General features: G+C 37.7%; 1 protein-coding gene across 1 annotated transcript; it reads right to left on the bottom strand.

Annotated features, from left to right (window-relative positions):
- Window positions 1-1,121: 1,121 nt before the first annotated feature.
- On the bottom strand, window positions 1,122-18,525 carry ENKUR (enkurin, TRPC channel interacting protein). Its single transcript, XM_037383997.1, has 5 exons — window positions 18,424-18,525; window positions 14,941-15,086; window positions 11,578-11,804; window positions 9,835-9,981; window positions 1,122-5,692 (listed from the first exon to the last, which is right to left on the bottom strand). The coding sequence occupies exons 1-5, from the start codon at window positions 18,498-18,500 to the stop codon at window positions 5,519-5,521; spliced, it is 771 nt and encodes a 256-aa protein (XP_037239894.1). The 5' UTR covers window positions 18,501-18,525; the 3' UTR covers window positions 1,122-5,518.
- Between the last annotated feature and the right edge of the window lie 148 nt (window positions 18,526-18,673).

The raw sequence follows: 18,673 nt of genomic DNA, 5'->3' as shown, positions 1-18,673 counted from the left end.
AACTTCACTTTCCAATTTCCTGGCTCCTGAAGATACTCTTCCTGCTTTTCAGGTTCATGTTATTAATATGGAGTTCTTTATACCTGAAATAAATGCAAACAAAGTTTCCTCTTGTCCTTTAATACTAGAATAAACTTTATTTCCCTCATAATACTATGTAAATACACCTCCTAACCAGCTATTGAGAAGTAATGACATTTAAATGATAAAGCATTATTTTCAGGAATGCTGTTCACATCATATCCTATGACAAAATCGTCATGCATGGCCATGAAAACTAGTCAGGGAATTGTAAATACATAGTGGGTCACACCCAATGTAATGAATTCAACTGTTAAGAGTTTCTTTCCTTTTTAAAGGAGGTTGTTCACTTGGCTTCATCCCTCTTTTTTTCTTCTAATAATCTACAGTAAATTTGGGAAAATCTGCAAAACAAAAGAATTCTGAGGGTTTTTAACCAAGTAAACAACAGTTTGAGGACTTCCCCCCACCCCACCTCCCAAATAGCGCAGTAATCTTTGATGTAATTTTGTATACTTCACAGCTTGCCTAGAACAAACAGTGCAGTAACAAACGTGTATTGAAAAGCAGAATCTGGTCCAGCAAGTTCTGTAGCGCAGACACACTACGTGCCTCTGGCCAGCCAGCCCCTGAGCTTCGTTGCTACACAGAATGACCCGCTCCCTAAGGGTGCTGGAATGCTGGATTTAGACCATTTGCTAATGTTATTGTTTGTGTAAAAGACAGACCGTTCCTCCTAAGCAAACAGCAAAACGTGGTCATTTCTTCACTGTGCAGTGCTTGGGGCCATATGTTGAACGCTACTGAATTTTTTTGCTTTGAAGAGAGCATTATTATAGTGCTTCCTCAGCTTTAATACAGCTCTCAAAGCAATGCGGGAACAGTTCTAGAGGTACTTGTCTATCTTTACAGCAGCTCTGGGAATTAGAATACTGAGTCACCTGAATTTTCCATATGGGGTCTCTCACCTAGTGAGAGTAAATGAAACATTAATTTCATTAATTTTGAGTGACCAGTTTGAGACAATAGCTTTCAAACTATTATATAGCCCTGTCTAGATTCAAAGCATAGCTTCTAACTTTAGGCACAAAAGTCCTGTATTTCAGACATATGGGCTCAAATTGCAGAAATCAAGAACCCCAAAAATGAGAAATGCAGTATTAATGACTACCAGTGAAAAAGCCAGGTTTAAATACTTTATCATTGCATTTCAAAAACATTATATGACAAAGACATGAATAAATCATATTGCTCCAGGGAGTAAGTGCTTTAAATCTCATTTCTCTTCCTTCAACTCCTACTTTCCAGTTGCTGAAACAAATGAAATGAGGGTTCTTGGAAAACAGATCCTTTTAGTAAACAACTTGAATCCATTCCCTTTATTGCATGGTCTTAAATCATCCCCAGGTGAACATCTTTATTATTATAAGCACATAGGAGCTGTACTTACAGACAAAAATTCTATTGTGTCAGATGCTAAGCAAATAGAGAAAAAAGATGATCCACACAACAGATAATTTACAATCTAAGCCTAAAACAAGAAACAACTGGCTACAGTGGCAGGGGAGTTCAAGTAAACCACACAGGTCAGTGAGATAAGCCCTAATCTCAGCTCACCAGCAGCTCAGCAGTTGTTAAAGTTTTGGTGGGCGCCATTACAAAGAACATTTGAGGAAGGATTTGAAGACAAAGTTATTCCAGTGTTTGCGTGTTTGTGTGAACTTCTCCATGCTGTGGAGTCAGTGTGGAGGCAGGCATGGAACAACAGATTAACTGCACAGGCTAGTACTGTGACTGAACAAAAGTTCATCCTCATAGCAGCACCAACAAGACCAGCTGACATGAACGTAGTCTACAACATGCCTATGCCTGCTTGTCTGCAACCATTTGTTGGAGGTGCAGTCTATAAAAAGAAATTAAATATGTTTTTTATAACTTGGTGAAATGGAAGTCACATTTACTTCAGCATCCTTTAAACAGCAAAGAAAAAAACACAAACAAGAAACTCATCTCACCTTGGATTCCTACCATAATGCCACTGCTTAGTCTGGAGGATGGAAACCTTGAATTTACTCACATTTTATTTACATAACATTACATAACAGAAAGGAACTGGAGCAAGATCGAGACAAAATGAAAAAAAAACACAAACCAAACAGTCTAGGCATTCAGCAGTCAAATACACATCACTACCTCAGATGTCCACTCATGGGAGGAGAAATGGCTTGTCCTCCTCAGCTTGGTCAGGCTCAATATGCTTCTAGTTACTGGGATGGACGATCCCAATTGGCTGCAGGGCTCAGCAGCTAGCTTCCTTGACTATGGGAAATGTCAGGCAACCTTAATAATAGGTTTTGCCACCTGTCTCTCCTGTAATTATATTATTAATATTACAAGCATCATAAAGCCAAGGATGAAAGCATTGACTACACTAGCATTTATCTAGGACTCTCATTAATCTGCATGTATGTGAAATTTTCTTTCTGAAAGATGTCTGCCTTCATTAGGACTGAAAATGTTAGATATGTTGTTCTCTGAAATGTCTGCCAGTGAAAGGACTAGGTTTTAGTTTTGTGGCAGAGCAATCACAACAGCCATTCGTGCTGCCAGTTTTTCACAAAAACATACAAAGGGCCGGAACATGCCCTCCTGCAATAATACAGAGACTAAAGAAAATGAAAACAGTGAGGAATTTCTCCCGTATTATTTCACCCACAGAATTTTGCCCTTACTATATTGTGAAGGGAATGAGGTTGCCCCTCTGCAAGGAAGATTTTGAGGAATTCTCTCAGACTTAGTCCCCAGGAACGCATGCAGAACCCAAGAAACCACCGCGCTTTGAAACCAGCCACATGGAGCCCATATGCTCCTGTCAGATCTGATGCTTGCTCGAGGCAGCTCTGTCGGAGCCATACAATCAGGAACTCCCTGTGTTTGTGATGATGCCATATCTGATCCCTTCCTTCCTGGATATAAATAGTTTCATTTTGAAGAACAGCCAGTGAGATATTTATCATAATTTCATGTTGCTATTTTTAAAAAATAGATACACAGTTTTGTCATGCACAACTTCCAACAGGAAATATTTCCAGTTTGTGGCAACATAACTTATTGATGAATAGAGTATTCATACCCTGTTTAGCATGTGTTTTTTGGTGGTTATCCAATTTAATATAGACCATTTATAAATTCCAGTTTAATAATTACGAAGTACTAAAAGCATTTTGATGATTTTCTTTCTCATCATTTCATTGACTACCAGTAATTGAATAGTGAATTCTCAGAATGTTTCAACTAGTAATGCTACTTTTAAGCCTATGGACAGACTTATTTCTGTTAATATTTAAAACCTTTTATGAAGGAACAATTCTATCAGAACAATTGTGTTTACTCACCTTTTTGCTTTAGTTATACTGATGGTACATATTAGTTGATTCGTGAACATTACGCCTTCAATTATTGGCGTTTCATGAACATACAAATACAGTTACATGCTTTGGATTCTGTGAATCTACTTTGTCAAAGTTCCCAGAGAGAGTTAAAGGGTAAGAATGTTACCCTTCTCTGTGTGTTTTCAATAGTATCATTATGATTTTCCATAATCAGAATTGTTGGTAGTTTGCATGGAATACACATCAAAATAGATGGAAGGAACTGTAATATCTCCACAGGGTGACAGAAGCTATTCACGTGTATCGAGAGGGGAACATCTCGTGTGGCAGCAGAGCTACCTGCAAAGCGCTATGTGAGGTTTATGCAAAAAAACCCCACAGTACTGTGAAAGATGCTAGTGAGAGCCCACTCAGCTACAGAAGCACGGTGGCTTTAGTCTCTCCCTCTCCTGCTAAGCAGGAATACTTTTTTCATGCCTTCCCATTCACTTCCTAACTTCCCAATAATATACTAAGAGCCGTCTGACAATTTTGAAAAACCAGTCATTATTGCTGGTGAATGATTAATGTGTCCAAGCATGGCCTAGCTGCTTGCCCCAAATTTTGGGATAGGCCATCACCTACTTTACATTTCCATAAAGTTAGCACTGATGATAAATGGAAGAACAGATCCTCAACCTAACTCAGACAAATGGTCTTTGGGGAACTAAAAGCTGAGAGTGAGGCAGTGGGAATGCATGCTGTTCTGGAGTCAAATCTAGTTTTTTATTTTAAGCCACAGGAAACAGCCATGTTTGATTATATTGCATTTCTTAAAAAAGGCATCTTGTACTTCACTAGGAGATAACGTGATGTGTTATTAAGTGCTTATAATTGGTGTGGTTTTGTTAAAATATACAGTATAAGTAATTCTTTTAAGTAAACAGTAAATGAAATACATATTTTACAAAACCACAGCTTTCTTCTGGCTTGTATCTTTCAAAAATAAACATGACTGCTGAACAGTAAGTTACAAAGAACAAAATACACATTCCTGCTCACCCACGCTTTCCTAGTGCAGGTCACAGACAAATTTAAGATGCACAAGAAATATAGCCTAGAACCACTGTGAAGTCTTCAAAGACATTCCCTGACAAATTTATGAAAGAAGTTTAATGTACGTGAAAATTTGGTTTTTAATGGTTCATTTGAACTGTTTTACTTCATCCTCTGCTGATGTCAGATACTGTGATGTCACAACAGCTGCTGGTGGTAATGACTGATACCATACAGAAAAAGCTGTGATCTAAAGCAAAGGTTAAGCAGTAAGAAAGAAAAACATTTTTTCTTTTTATGCAAATGATTGCAATATAGTCTACTGAATATAATTTCTGCCTAGGTCCTGACTTGCATGTTAATATATTGCTTTCATGCTAATATCATACACATAATGGCAATCAAAACACATTTTTCTACTTCAGTTGTAGATTTACTATAGTATTACATAATTAATTATACATAAACACACACAGCAAGCTACATGTGGTATTTGTATTGCGTGAAGTCTGTATTACTATGGGCTTCCACTGTAAAAACTGGTTTTGGTAATGAAAAATGAGTACACAAAATGTTATGCACAAGCCAAGCTGTTTAGAAATACAATCACTCAAGCTTTTAAGCACAACAGCTCTTTAATAACTAGTCCAGAAGCCAACCCACCCTGAAGTTCTATTTACCACGCTGTCTTCAGTACCCAATTGTTTCACTTTGTTTTGGCTTTGCATGGAAAGAAATGATCCAAACATATGAAGCAGGTTTTTTTATGCTTTTTGTATGACGTTTATAGAAGTCTCAGTAGTTAATAAAAATTACAAAGAATAATAAATTAATGTTTTTATATTCAAAGTTTAATTCAGAAATTTATTTCAAAACATTATGTGACTTATACAATGACAGCTATATGTAACAACTTTTCTAAGAAGCTATATGATTGTATTACTTAAATATGTTCTTCTGAATAGTTGGCCTTGTCAATTTCTTCTGAGAATTTAGGGGGGGGCACTTCTTGGAGATGTAGCAGTAGAGAAAAAAAAAGGAGGAAAGAGGCAATAGCTGAAAAACAGTCCTTACTCCTTTGCAACGTAGATAAATTTGTGCTTCTCAATTACTTCTATGTCATGCTCCAGTTGTTTCATCTGTGATTCCAGCTTTTCTTTATATAACTTCTGGCGTATGGTGTCTACTTTTATTGGAAGACTCTGAAATTCACGATACGCTTCCTCCCAGTTCTTTTTCAGCCCCTAGTACCATTGCATGAAAAGAAAATATATGAGGAAAACTTAATTCATTAAGAATAATAAGCACATGAACTACTTAGGGGTTTTTGTTAATACTGCGTTTGGTGTCACTGCAATGTTACAATAATAGACAATTATATGGATAATGTTTAATCACCTTAATTGGACCAAATAATTACTTAAAAGTCAAACCAGTTGCAACAAATAATTTTGACTCATTATGATGCAATATAAAGAATAGTCTTGAAAAAACTCTGCCTTGGAGAGAAAAAATGAGTATCTTTAAGAGGCAACAAAACAATAATTAAACTAGCTTATGAAGGACAAGCTACAAAAATGCTAAACTGAAAAAAAGTACGTCAGTGTGACTAACAGTAAACTCTGCAGCCTACCGGGAACTCAGGGAAGCCTGTACACTTAATTTCCAGTCCTCAGTATCTTCAAGAAAAACTCCACAAGGTAAATGAAGAGTGACTGTTCCTTAGTGTAAGAGATTTTCTATGCTTTCAGTGCTCTATAGGTAGGCAACTTTGATTGCTCCATTGTATCTAATGCCAGTATGCTCACTGAGGGACTACTAGGATTCATTAAAGCTGCCTCAAAACTCATACCACTTAAATGCCTTCTTTTCTCCAAAATGTAACAGGAATAGTCTTAGAAACTGCACTACAGAAACCATTCCCCATAAACAGCAACATGGCAGCCTAGCTACCACAGATATCACTACATCACGCACAGTGGTGTTGCCTACCTTAAGTAATCACAAGAGTACCAATAGTTGGAACTCCAGCCAAAATTCAGCAGCTGTTTCACTTTATGTCACCACCAGCTTCATTTTCTGTAACTGAGACTTTGCTCAGACCATAGACACCAAAGTGATCCCCCAATATTTTCATCTCTGTGAACTACTTTGAAAAAATCCTCAGTAATTATATTCCCTTCCTAATCTACGTTTACAATAACATTTACAGGCAACTTATTTATCATTTGGACTAAAAAAACTAGCTGTCACTGACCCTATCAACAATAATTTCAGTAACTGCTACCTCTCTTGAATGCTGCTATGCAAAGAATTACCTTACTAGATAAAATGAACTGTATCTTCCATATATAAAAGCCCAGGACTAAAACCCTGCCTAAAAAAATCCCAAGCAATCATCTAAAATGTACTTATAAACCTGTTATGAGTACCAACATCACAGAGACAAACTTTTGTCCACCAATATATGCTGAATGGAATCAGTCTGTGGTAGAAAAATTAAATTTAAAACTTGGCTTTACATCCTCAGAATTACTGCAACAATTGCTCTTACTTTCTTCACGAGGATAATCAAAATCTACACATCCTGTACATGCATATATGAGGATTTAGTAGAGTTTATTCAGTGCATCAAATGTCCTCATGAAAACTGTGTAAGTGAACTTAATAATCACACCTGCTACAAGGAACACATACAGCAATCAGTAAAGAATACAATATAGCTATCAGTGAGATAACACTTCTCCAAAATGTTTTTGGCTTTCAGTTCTGTTTCCTTACAGGAGATTACAAAGTATCTTCAAAAACCAAAACCTGAAGTTACTCCCTTGACAACTAGTTTTCAACTCTCCTCCATAACTAAAACCAAATTCAGCTGACACACTGATTTTGTGGCACATTGCGATCTCCAACTTCATGCCCTTCTCCAGTATTGCTGAGCACCTTTTCTATCGAATTGGCTAATTGATTAACATACTGAAGTTAAATTTAGAGAAATTATTCTTAATACATATTTAGCTTTGAAGATTGTTGCTTCTGTTTCAGAACTCAAGGACTCCTGTGCTCAAAAACTTGTCTGACTTTGTCCGCTGTATGAATTGATTTAACAGGAAAAAAAAAGACCTCTCACTGCCAATACTGATTAAGAAAAAAATACTTTTTAATGTGAACTAATATTTTACTGACTCAAAGCAGCGTATTTATTGCATAGCAATTCATTCTTTTTGTTTATTCATATTAAGCACCTAAGAGTTGTCCATGAAGGCTACTCCAACAATCTTCATATAAAAACATCTACATAAATTGAAAAACCCTACCTCAACATGTGAAACTTGGAGCAACATGGCTATTTATTTATTGTCTTGTAATGCTACTTGTCTTCGCAATCCAAGGCTACAAAGTACTTAAATAAAGCTCCTAGTCTACCAGGCATCAGGTATAGTTTACAAATATATAGTCATGAAAATAAATACCGTATTTCCAAAGCTTTCCTAGAAGAGTCATTCACTGCTTCTTTTAAATAATTCTTTGTGTACATTAGTAAAAACTAGTTTGGAAATCACTGAAAACAGTGAATTTTAAAACACATTACAACAGGCATTGATCACAATTTACTCTATCCCTACAGAGTGGAGAAATCAAAAGCAGATCATGACTCTCTCCATAAAAATCTCCCTCACAGCTCCTCTAACAGCAATATGCTGACCAATATTGCTATAGGCTAGATCACAAACTGACTATCTAACTCTGTATAAAGAATACATACTGGATCAGTGAGAAATATGTACTGCATTTATCAACATTCTCTTTTATTCTCATAAAATCCCAACCAAAGTAAGCATAACGGAGAGTTCAAAAAATGTTGGCACAAATTATTTCCCTTTATTTTTGTAAGTTCATGAGGCTTGATTTTGTTCTCAGACATCTATTGCCACATATTCTTTCAAAGCAGATTGTGCACATGTGTTCACTAGCAATGTCAATTATTTTAAAAGACAAGAATTCCCATATGTCTACAGCTGAGCACTGGGTAGAAGCCACATACCCTGGGGACACTAATTCCTCCTGACAATATAACTGTATAAGTAATCTGGCCCATGAAAGAGCAACGTTTTTTTTGTTTAAAAAAAAAAAAATTCAAAGAAAATACTGACTTAATAAAAACAATCTAAAACTTGCAAATTAAAAAATATTTCAGTGCACTCTATTTTAAAAATATACAATGTAATTTTAATCAAACTAAATGCAGAACTGTGAGCAGCTGAACTCACATGCCTTTTTGCACATGTATTTTTGCTGCATAGTTAACTTGCTGAACCATCAGCTTGTCCCATGCCTTTCCCACCATAAAAATCATCTTAATCTTCACCCTTTCTGTTACATTCTTTATATTTCTGTCAATGCAATACCCTCATCTCTCTCCCATACTCCTTCCTAGCTTCTACTGCTTGCTGCATAAGCAAGAGACAACCTTGTGCTAGCTATTTGGATCTTGCCAATTAACCAGTTAATCACTGCAAGTAGGTTAGACACCATGTTTTCTCTCTAGATATTCTGCTGGCTTTTTTTTTTTTTTTTTGTGGGAATTGAGCATCTTGGAGATGTCCATCCATCTGCTAATTTGTTTCATGTGGCTGCTAAGATCAAGTTATTAAGGGACAGCCTGATAAACAGTTATCACAGTAATGTAAGCCTCACTTTCATAGGAAATTTGGCTAAAATGTGGTCATGAGAAATTCCAGTGCAAGGATATGATATACTTTTAAAATATTTCTTTTTTGCTCTACTTCTTTATGGTATTATTTCTTTTTAGAAAATCTTGTGCAATAAAAAATGTATGAAAACTGTATGAAAGACAATATCCAAAACAGCTTAACAAAATACAATTTTTCCAGTCATCATTCTGTGAATATATTGAGATTTAATTCTGTTTTCTGGTTTTGCCACACTTTAAAGCATGAGCTTATGCTTTAGTCAGTAAAGCCACAGTGTGAAGACAGAAACTGCCAATAAGCGTCGATGTTATGCATCGGGAGAAAAAAACCAGCCATTTGTATTTTTCCATGATTCACAAGAAAAGTGTCAGAACTGTCACTAAACCCATATAGGTAATTTTCTGCATTGATCTGAAGTTTCACTGAAATTCGAAGTCATTAAGCGGGATAGGAATCTTAACAGAATCGAAATACTTGCAAACCTGGACTAAAGCAGTAGCTAGATCAGCTCCCTTCAGTTCGGTTTACAATTGTTCTACAGCTCCATCTAGTGAAAAAGTAGCTACCTCACCTGCCTCGCCTAAAGTATCTACTTTTATTATTTATATGGACTTACACTGCCTTATTTAATCTTTTGTATGTTACTAATCACACTAGATCAAAATACATACCTGCAGAATACTTGTCTTTTCTTCATCAGATAGCTGTTTCATGGCTTTTTTCTTGAGATGCTCCAAGATACTGGCCTCATATTCTTTCTGAGCTCTCTTCATTTCTTCATTTCTCTGTATCACACATTTCGGTGTAACACCATAATTCTATAAGGGTGAAGAAGTTGTTTCTTATTTATAAGAACTGATGGTTCAGTGAGGAGTTTGAAACCTGTTAATGACAGCAAGCTATTGTATGTTTTTTATATGGTGTCAAGATTCTACGTTCTGAAACATATTCCTTAGATACTTTCTCTGAAAAGTTTTCCTGTATCCTGATTTTTGCTGAACATTGCATGCCACAGAAGACAGTATGTAGTGTTAATACATACATGAAAATTTACTACTTAGGAATCATAAACTGTCCCATACTGGACGTGGCAGAATTGTGTTTCTGGGAGGAAAAATAATTTCTGCATATCTCAGATGTACTTACGGGAACACATCTATTTTGCCTTATCCTTTGTAAAATGAAGCCTATCTAGCTCTGCCAAAAGGTGCTGGAGCTTACCTTCTTTCTATCAAGTGCAAATGATTCACAAATCTTGTAGCGTTGGGTAGCACTATGACTAGCATTGTTTTTTACATATACGTGTAGCCATGCAAAGGTATTGTGCAAGGGCTGCAGGTTCCTTTTTTTTGCATCTTCTCCCTCACAAGTTGTGCCATATATTGTGTCTCTCTCCACATAATGCTCTTTTGTGAGTTACCTGGTTTAGTAAGCCAGACTCCTGATACGTCTTGTTTTCCTGAGTAGTGGAATAGACTGTTCTTGTGGTTCAGGATGTTGTCCTTAAAGGCACGCTCAAGCTCCTTTGCTTTTCAGAGATATCTCCCTTGGGTTCCTACCTACTAGTTCCCTGAATAACCTGATGTTTGCTCTTCTGAAGTACAGGGTCTGTACACTACCACCTGCCTCCCTGAGGAGGAGAGGATCTTGAACTACTTCATGGCCTGTGCAACCAAGTCTACTATGGATTATCACACCTCTCACCAGTTCTTTCTCCTTTGTAAGTAGCAGAACCAGAAGAGCATGACCACTGGTTGCCCCATCCACCATCTTTGTTAAGAAGCTGTTGGTGACATGCTCCAGGAACCTTTCTGGACTGCTTTCATCCCACTGTCTTGTCCTTTCAGCAGATACCAAGGAAGGTGAAGTCTTCCATAAGAAGCTGCACCATGATCTGAAGATTTCCTCAAGTTGCTTCAAGAGATGGCCCATAAAAACCATACTTTTGACACTTACTGGCCTTTCCTCTGATCCTGACCCACAAGCTCAAGCAGGCTGTCACCAATTCCATAGCGGAGCTCCATATATTTGAACAGCTCCTTCACCCAAAGGGCGACACCTCCTCTTCTTCCCTGCCTATCTTTCTAAAGAGCCAGCATTCATTCATCACAGAACTCCATTTGTCTCCTCATTAGATATTCCCTGGGTTCCCAATGCAACACATATGCTATTGCTTTAGCAGCATCATTCTGCCAATTTTTTGCTGACAGCATAAGCAAGCGAATACAGAGCAAAGGCAAGGCACAACTGTAGTGCCAGTGATTTCTCCTTGATGAATTTCAGAGGTCTACCACAAACAGCACTGGTATGTAAACATCTCAAAAAGAATCATAAACATTTCATAGGAGAATGCAATAGAGAACCTAAAATAGGCACTGCTACTAGCATTTCCACTATAATTTAATAAAACTTACCTTTTTTTTAATATATTTTGGAACAAGTCCCGAAGTTTCAAGCAGGTATTTATCTCCCTGTCTTTTATCAACATAAATAGGTTGAGGCTTTTTAGGCAACCCCGTGATAGCAGCAACTGCGTTTGCATTTATAAAATTCTTTTTACTGTGAATTCCCATAACGGGGTGATCTGTCCTCCGTGGCACTGATAATGCAGGCAATTTCTTACTATCCTCTTCTTTTTTTCCTGTGAATTGAGCATGTAAATATTCTTAGCAATAACCATGAAGAGTTTTGCAATTTAATGTTATTACATTTTTCAAAAGGGAAAAAATACGTACAAAATTACATAAAAGCAGAAACCAACTGTATTGACAATGAAAGAAATGACTGGGAATATACTGTGATGAAAATGAGTGTGCTTGTTTGGCAAAACAGAAGTTTCATAACCTAGGAAATACTAGATGGGTTTTCCTTATAACATGCCACTCATTTCTTCTTAACTGCAAGAGTACAGGACTTTTTTCAAATGTGATTAAAACTACTCTTACTAGAGATGCTCATGGCCAGGGCCCTTAGGCATTAATAATGGCCCTGCCCAGTTTTATCTGGGGCATCCACCCTACACCCTTGGGCTCAGGACCACATTTCAGGCCAGCCATGTGCTGTCAGTGTCTGGCCAAGCTGTCTCTGCCATGCCTGCCCCTAGTCCTGTTCCTGAACAGCTATGTGGGATCAGTGGATGGACCCGGCCTGTTACCCCATCTTACCTGATGGTCACCAGGCCATTGACAGGACTCATTTTTGTCACCACCCCACTCTGCTTGCCTGCCTTTGGTGTGGAGGGACTGCACTCTGTTGGTGAGATCATTGCCCAGCCTGCATTGTGGTTGCCCTCAATTTCTGGGCCACCTCCCCTTAGGGAAAAGCCCTGTTCTTGCTGCTCCTTAACAGTCATAAACAACTTCTCACAATCCTTTCTCCAGAGAAGATATAAACTCTTCCTTTAGTGTAATCCTTTCTCCAAGGCACCAACAGAAAGTCAGTAGTCTCCTGAGTAGTCTCACTTCAGGTGAGTGACGAATGACAATTCATTTCCCACCATATTTCTCACTAGATATAACTCTGACTCATAGTCATTATCAGAGATAACTTGATTCAGGTTGTCTGAGTTCATGTTCTTTGGCAGAAAATAAGTGCAACATTACAAGTGACAGAGCTCATTCCTGTAACAGCTAGTTTCCTGATGCTGACCCCATGAACCAATACTTTCCTGGGTGGTGTTTTCACAACCTGATTGTTTGCCATAACAGTACCATTGGACACACAGACTAAATCTCTGTTTCTCTTTGAATGTGTTTGGAAACAATTTATCTGAAGCTTCTCAGTGAGCACTAGCTCACCCTTATCTGCAGTACACTGGTACACATTCACTTGCTGTTTTGGGAGCCCCCATTTCTTCTGGAGCCAGCAACTGAGCTTGGTTAAAATGAATGCCAGAGTCCAGTAATAATACAAGCTTCAGTTAGGAAACACACCTTTTGTAAAGAAGTGGTGAATAACCAGACTCCAAAAGAATAACACTATCCCAGACTTCAGGGGAAACAAAATTCAGTCTTTTTGTTCTGTCCTTACAATCTGTGTTTTAACTAATAAGGCAGCACAGATACCACAATCACAATGCCATAATCCCATTTAGACAGCTTATAACTGGTTAAATTCCAAAGGATGAAAGCGCCGTGCTTTAAAAGAAATGATTAAGCCTGTAACTTCTCTGAGGTAGGTATGAAATTCCATCCAACAAAGATACAAGAACTTTGAGTTAATGATACAGTTCCTTCTCAAGATCTGTTAGGATGTAATCATGGCAATGAAATTACTGGTCTGGATCAAAACTATGATGTGTCATAGTAATATTGAGGCTCTGGTACACTGATTCCAAATGCAAACACCAAGGCACATATTGCTATTATGAAGCCCTGAATCAACATGTTAAAATAGAAATAGTGAGCTGCTTGTCTGAGAAAAATGAGTCAGAGTGCTTACCTCAATATATAGCAACTTTAAAGTAGATAACATTAATTTTATAATACAAGTACTTAAAAGGGGTCTTACAGACTGCTCCAAACTATTGGTGAATCAACCTTCTTTCCTATGCCCATTTAAAATGCTAGTGTGGTAAATTAACAAGGTCTTGAGCCTGGAAGCATTCATGCTCAGATGTCATGAAGTATTACATTCCAGTATACCGAACACTTCAGATCTCCTCAAAAAGTGAAGGCTTTGTTCAAAAACAACCCAGGATGCCTACAGGACCTCTGGAACCAAAGTTTACCGTAAGGTTCTAATAAGGCATGTTGCCTGAGACGTCAAGACTCTAAAGCCTCCTGTGCTAAAGCCATTTGCATGTGCCATGCAAATTTGGGTGCTGGACTTCTACATTCTCTTAGACAGCCTTTTTTTTTTTTTTTTTAATATACTGTATGTTAAGCTCTTCTATTTCTCCAAACTAAAACCAATTTCAAGTTGAAATGTTATAACTCAATTATAAATTCTGGCAGCAATGTACTTAGAACTCCAGCAGCGCTAAGAAGTTCACTCTACGCTTGCAGAACTGGCCATGAAGCTAAACATTCGAACTGTCAACTTCTTAAACACAGAACTGTGGTTTGCACCCAAAGATAGGATGCATTTTGCAACAGAACACTCCAATTTTATTTCTGTGACATTCAGGTCTCCAAAAATGTCTATGTTTTGAATACCACCAGCCAATTTAATGGTACGGGATGAAGAGCCGACAGTAAGTGCTGAAGAGAGTAAAAGCTGTATGTTGCTTACAACATCATGAAAGGCACACTTACTTTTCCCATATCTCTTCAAGCATTAAAGCAATTAGTCCACTTTTAATACCCACATTCATATTATTTAATGTTAATGATCAGTTGCAGAAAAGAATGATGTACATACCTAACTATGTAATTACAAATTGAAATGTCAACAGGATAGAATGTACCATCAACACATCTTCAACATCTGAATAGTTGTACCCAAAAGAGATGTTTTTTTTTCTTTATATTTCAGCTACTTTTGTACCACATGACAGTAAATACTTATGGTAATTTCTACATATATAATATATAATCTCCTTGTTGCTTGTTTCAGTATTTTGCACAAACAGGAAACATTTTTGTAAAATAGAGAAGGAATTCTGATATCACAGATACTATAAAAGGAACAATGGAAACTGACCCAGCATACAAAACTGATCTAAACTTTTTTAAAAATTCAATCCTCCATAACTAACTGTTACTTTCAACATTAATATTACAAATTTTAAAATTTAAAAATGCATTACATTTCATATATTTAACGTCTACACTTACTTTCTGGTAGCTTGGGTTCTTTTGAATGTTTCTGCAGAAAATTTTTTGGAGATGGCAGTGCAACTTTTGCTGGTCCCATAGTTTTCCACTGAGCTTTATTTTTCTCTGCTTCAAGTTTCACGGATGGTCTAAATTTGGATATATACCTTAGACATAAAAAAATAGCCATCAAGAAGTTAAAGGTCAGAAAATTATTAAAAATACTTCTCCAAATATACATTTTTGCAGTAGTTCATGCCAAAACCCTAAGCTAATTTGTTTTGTACTCTCTCCCCAAAAAAGGCCATCATTAATATAACCTCCATGCTAATGTAAGCCCAGCACTGCACTGACAAATGTTTTTTGTGATTCTGAAGTTAACTGCTTCTTCCTTCTTCTCTTGTGTCTCCAAGGTCTGCATTATCATTCTTTGTGAAATGGTTCCTGTGTGCACTGTTCATATAAATGCTGAACACAGACATTTTGAAACAGAAAAAACCCCTAAATTTTGGAAATAAGCTGCTTTGAGTATTGCTTGCATGAATTCGTAATTTTTATGAGTTTGTGCATCACACACCTTGGCCTTTATTTCTTAACTAACACCATTTTGAAAAGTTTTTTCTGATGTTGCTGTTTTGTTCAAAAATGCATCCAAAATATGCAGCTGTTATGCATCTACAGGAAAACAGTAATCATGAACCTACTTTGATAGATTTTCTTCTATATTTTAAAGTTTGTAGTATGAGAAAGATGCAAATGCCAATTTATGTTGGCCATTTCAGGAGCTGCAGCTGCAGAACATTGTAGGGCCTTACCCAGCAATCAAACACATCTAAGGAAAAGCTCAGTTGGCTTCAAAAAATGTGAGGTCTGTATTGATAATGAAAACATTCATGGCTTCATTCTGTGAGATGAAACATGTTTTAGAGGTATGTAAAACCTCATGCTTCAGAAAACATGTCAAATGTAGTTGAGAGTTGGACATAATGTCCTTGATCATCAGTTTATCTTATGACTGTCCACCGTATTGTCTCAAATGTTCCTGTTGAACCATCTGTTACAGACCATTATAAGACATGAGATGGGTGGCTGCTCCAAAATAGCACAGCAAACCATGTATTTCTTGTATTACACAGATCTGAACTACTGTAATCGGTTGTTTTGGCACAAACTGAAACGGCTAATATGAAAATCAGTAAGGGCTCAGACGTGAAAACCTGTATGCACATGGTATGCACACACTGCTGTTTTGGTGTAACATTGCTTATGGCACTGTAAGTTCTGCTTTAATCATAAGAATGAAAACATTTTCTCCAAAAGAAGCCAAATGCTGATCATTAGCTGATTACCGGCACCTCGCCCCTATCTGAAGACCTCAGCTGTCACAGTTGTTTTCCTGAGGGACCAGAACTCCCCACTCCTGAAACTAAGGCTCCTTCATTGTACCTTTTAAAATCTGTCTATCTTTAAGAGACATGTTATATTAATTTATGATAGACAAAAGCTGATGAACAGTTACACTATTCCTTCACAGAAAAAAAAATGTGTTATGAAAACACTATTCCATGTTTTTAGCTAAGGAAATAAAGAACAAAAACCATTACATATAACACAACCTATTTTATGGAAATACTGAAATAGTATGAAAGTAATGTAATGCTGGGCCAGTGAAAGGGATTCATAGCAGCAACACTGATAAAAGCTTTTTTATGTGAGCTGCAAATGTCTAATGCGTGTATTTGTACTTGATCATAACATCAGAACATGTAAGAGGACTTCATTAAAAACGTGGAGTTATTTTGTCTTCTGGAGAGTTGATCTCCAAAATCTGAAAGAGAATTATGTACCTAAGATTATATACAATTCCAGAAATACCTCTTATTATAAGGAATGAGGTATTACTTATTTTTTCTGTTAAATTCATGGCAAACAACTATAGACATAGGAACAAACCCACCACATTCATAAATAATTGTATTCCTCACCATTTGCTGGGAGTGGCATTGTAGCTACGCAGTAGAGAAAGGTAAAAATTATTATACTTTATAAGGAGTTTGACCTAGTACAGTTCACAAAGACTCGGAATGAGAAGGTATTGAGTTTATTACATGTTGTCATAACGTGAAGACATCTTTTGAAGACAGCTGTGGGCATTCCTTTGGACAAAGAGATGTGGCAGTCGTATCTTTTCAAGTGACTCTTCAGGCCACAAAGGTGGCTAAATGCTGTCATACACCAGTATCATAGAGTTAAAGAAGGTTGTAAGGGAGAAAACACAGGTATAGGGGACTTAAAATCTTAATTCACTCATCATTTGGCAAGGGGAAAAAGACAACACATTTGTAAGAAGACAGTTACTGTTCCTTAGGTGTCATCTTGGGACATCAAAGTTAGGGAAAATGATGCTTGCCATGGTTTCACGAGTAGAACCTGGTCAGTTAAGAGTGAAATATATATTATTTCATTTGGGGGGCCGGACCCTAGATACTGTATGCACCAGTTAAAACTGGTCAGAGCATGCTGTTAGCGAGGTTCAACACTGTTGTTACCAGCAGAGTATCTGGCACATTGTGAACCAAAGAAGGAAGTGGGGTGACAACACAAGTCAATGAGATCAGAAGGGGATGTAGTCAGATTGTATCCAACCTAAGGAATCCCTTGCCTAAACTGAACTTGATGGTCGTGGAGTATCTAAATTCTTGAAAGGTGTTAGGACAGGAATGGATTTAGTGTGCTGTGTGTTTTGCTATACAGTCATTTCACTTTCCTGTGCCTTTCAGAAATATTTCGTTCACACTGGAAAAAAACCCCACAACTATGATCTGTTTTTACATGGAAAAGGTTCAGAACTAGGAATCTCACAAGTCTGAAGCCTTTTGTCTGAAAAGGAGTAACCATTCTGATGAGTGTCACTGGTACTTCTACTCATTTAAAGCTATTGAGTTATGATCGACATTAACCTTTCACTGAAAATGCCAACTAACAGCTTTCTTTCATATAAAGTAATAAGGATTTGAAAAAAACACATATGTTTGCATAGTTATCAAATAGGAATTTTACAAAAACTCTCAAAAGGAATTCATGCCAGGGGGCAAAAGGCTATTTTTGTTTTGTAGGTAGGGGGTGAGAAAGAGAAGCAAAAGAAATGATGTCAGAAGACGCACCTGACACATGAAAAGAATGGAAGTGCGGCACTGAGAAAAATTTTAAGAATACCCCAAGTTTTCATCTGCTCACTGAAAATTTGTTGTAGGTGCAAACTGTAAAGATGCCATGTAATTCTTCTGTGGGGAAAGAATGCTTTGTAAATTCTTTGTCAATGAAGATGATGGCATTGAAGATACCAAACTGAATCATCAGCTCATGGAGCCGGTGTTGGCTAGTGACTCATTTGGAGGCGCAACAACTAGACTTTTTTTTCTTTGATACCTGTTACCCATAGGATATATTGCCTTGCCAGAACCAGTCACCGTGTCTGCAAGTAGCACTGTCACACCGACATACCTGGGCGGTTTGCCAGACTTCTCCTCCAGGGGGGGCAGGAGGTTATAGATGCTCTCCTGGGCACGCTGCGTTGCCATCCTCCAGCCGAGGGGCCCGCACCCGAGGGCAGCGCCGGCCTCGCTCAGGGGGCTCGGGGCTCGCTCAGGGGGCCTCGAGTTTCCTCCCTCTTCACAGCTCCCGCCGCCGCTCACTCGCCTCGGCCGACTGCGGCAAACGGCGCCCGCCCGCCCCCTCAGGCCGCCGCGCCGTT

The sequence above is a fragment of the Falco rusticolus genome, chromosome 4 (assembly GCF_015220075.1).
Source record: "Falco rusticolus isolate bFalRus1 chromosome 4, bFalRus1.pri, whole genome shotgun sequence".
NCBI classification, from domain to species: domain Eukaryota; kingdom Metazoa; phylum Chordata; class Aves; order Falconiformes; family Falconidae; genus Falco; species Falco rusticolus.
This window is presented reverse-complemented; position numbering and strand designations above follow the sequence as displayed.

Coding starts and splice junctions, on each gene's coding strand:
- ENKUR (XM_037383997.1), bottom strand. CDS start 18,500: ATGGCAACGCAGCGTGCCCAGGAGAGCATCTATAACCTCCTGCCCCCC. Junction 15,087..18,423: donor AAGTCTGGCAAACCGCCCAG/GTATGTCGGTGT, acceptor TTTATGTCTAAG/GTATATATCCAAATTTAGAC. Junction 5,693..9,834: donor AAAAGACAAGTATTCTGCAG/GTATGTATTTTG, acceptor CAATGGTACTAG/GGGCTGAAAAAGAACTGGGA.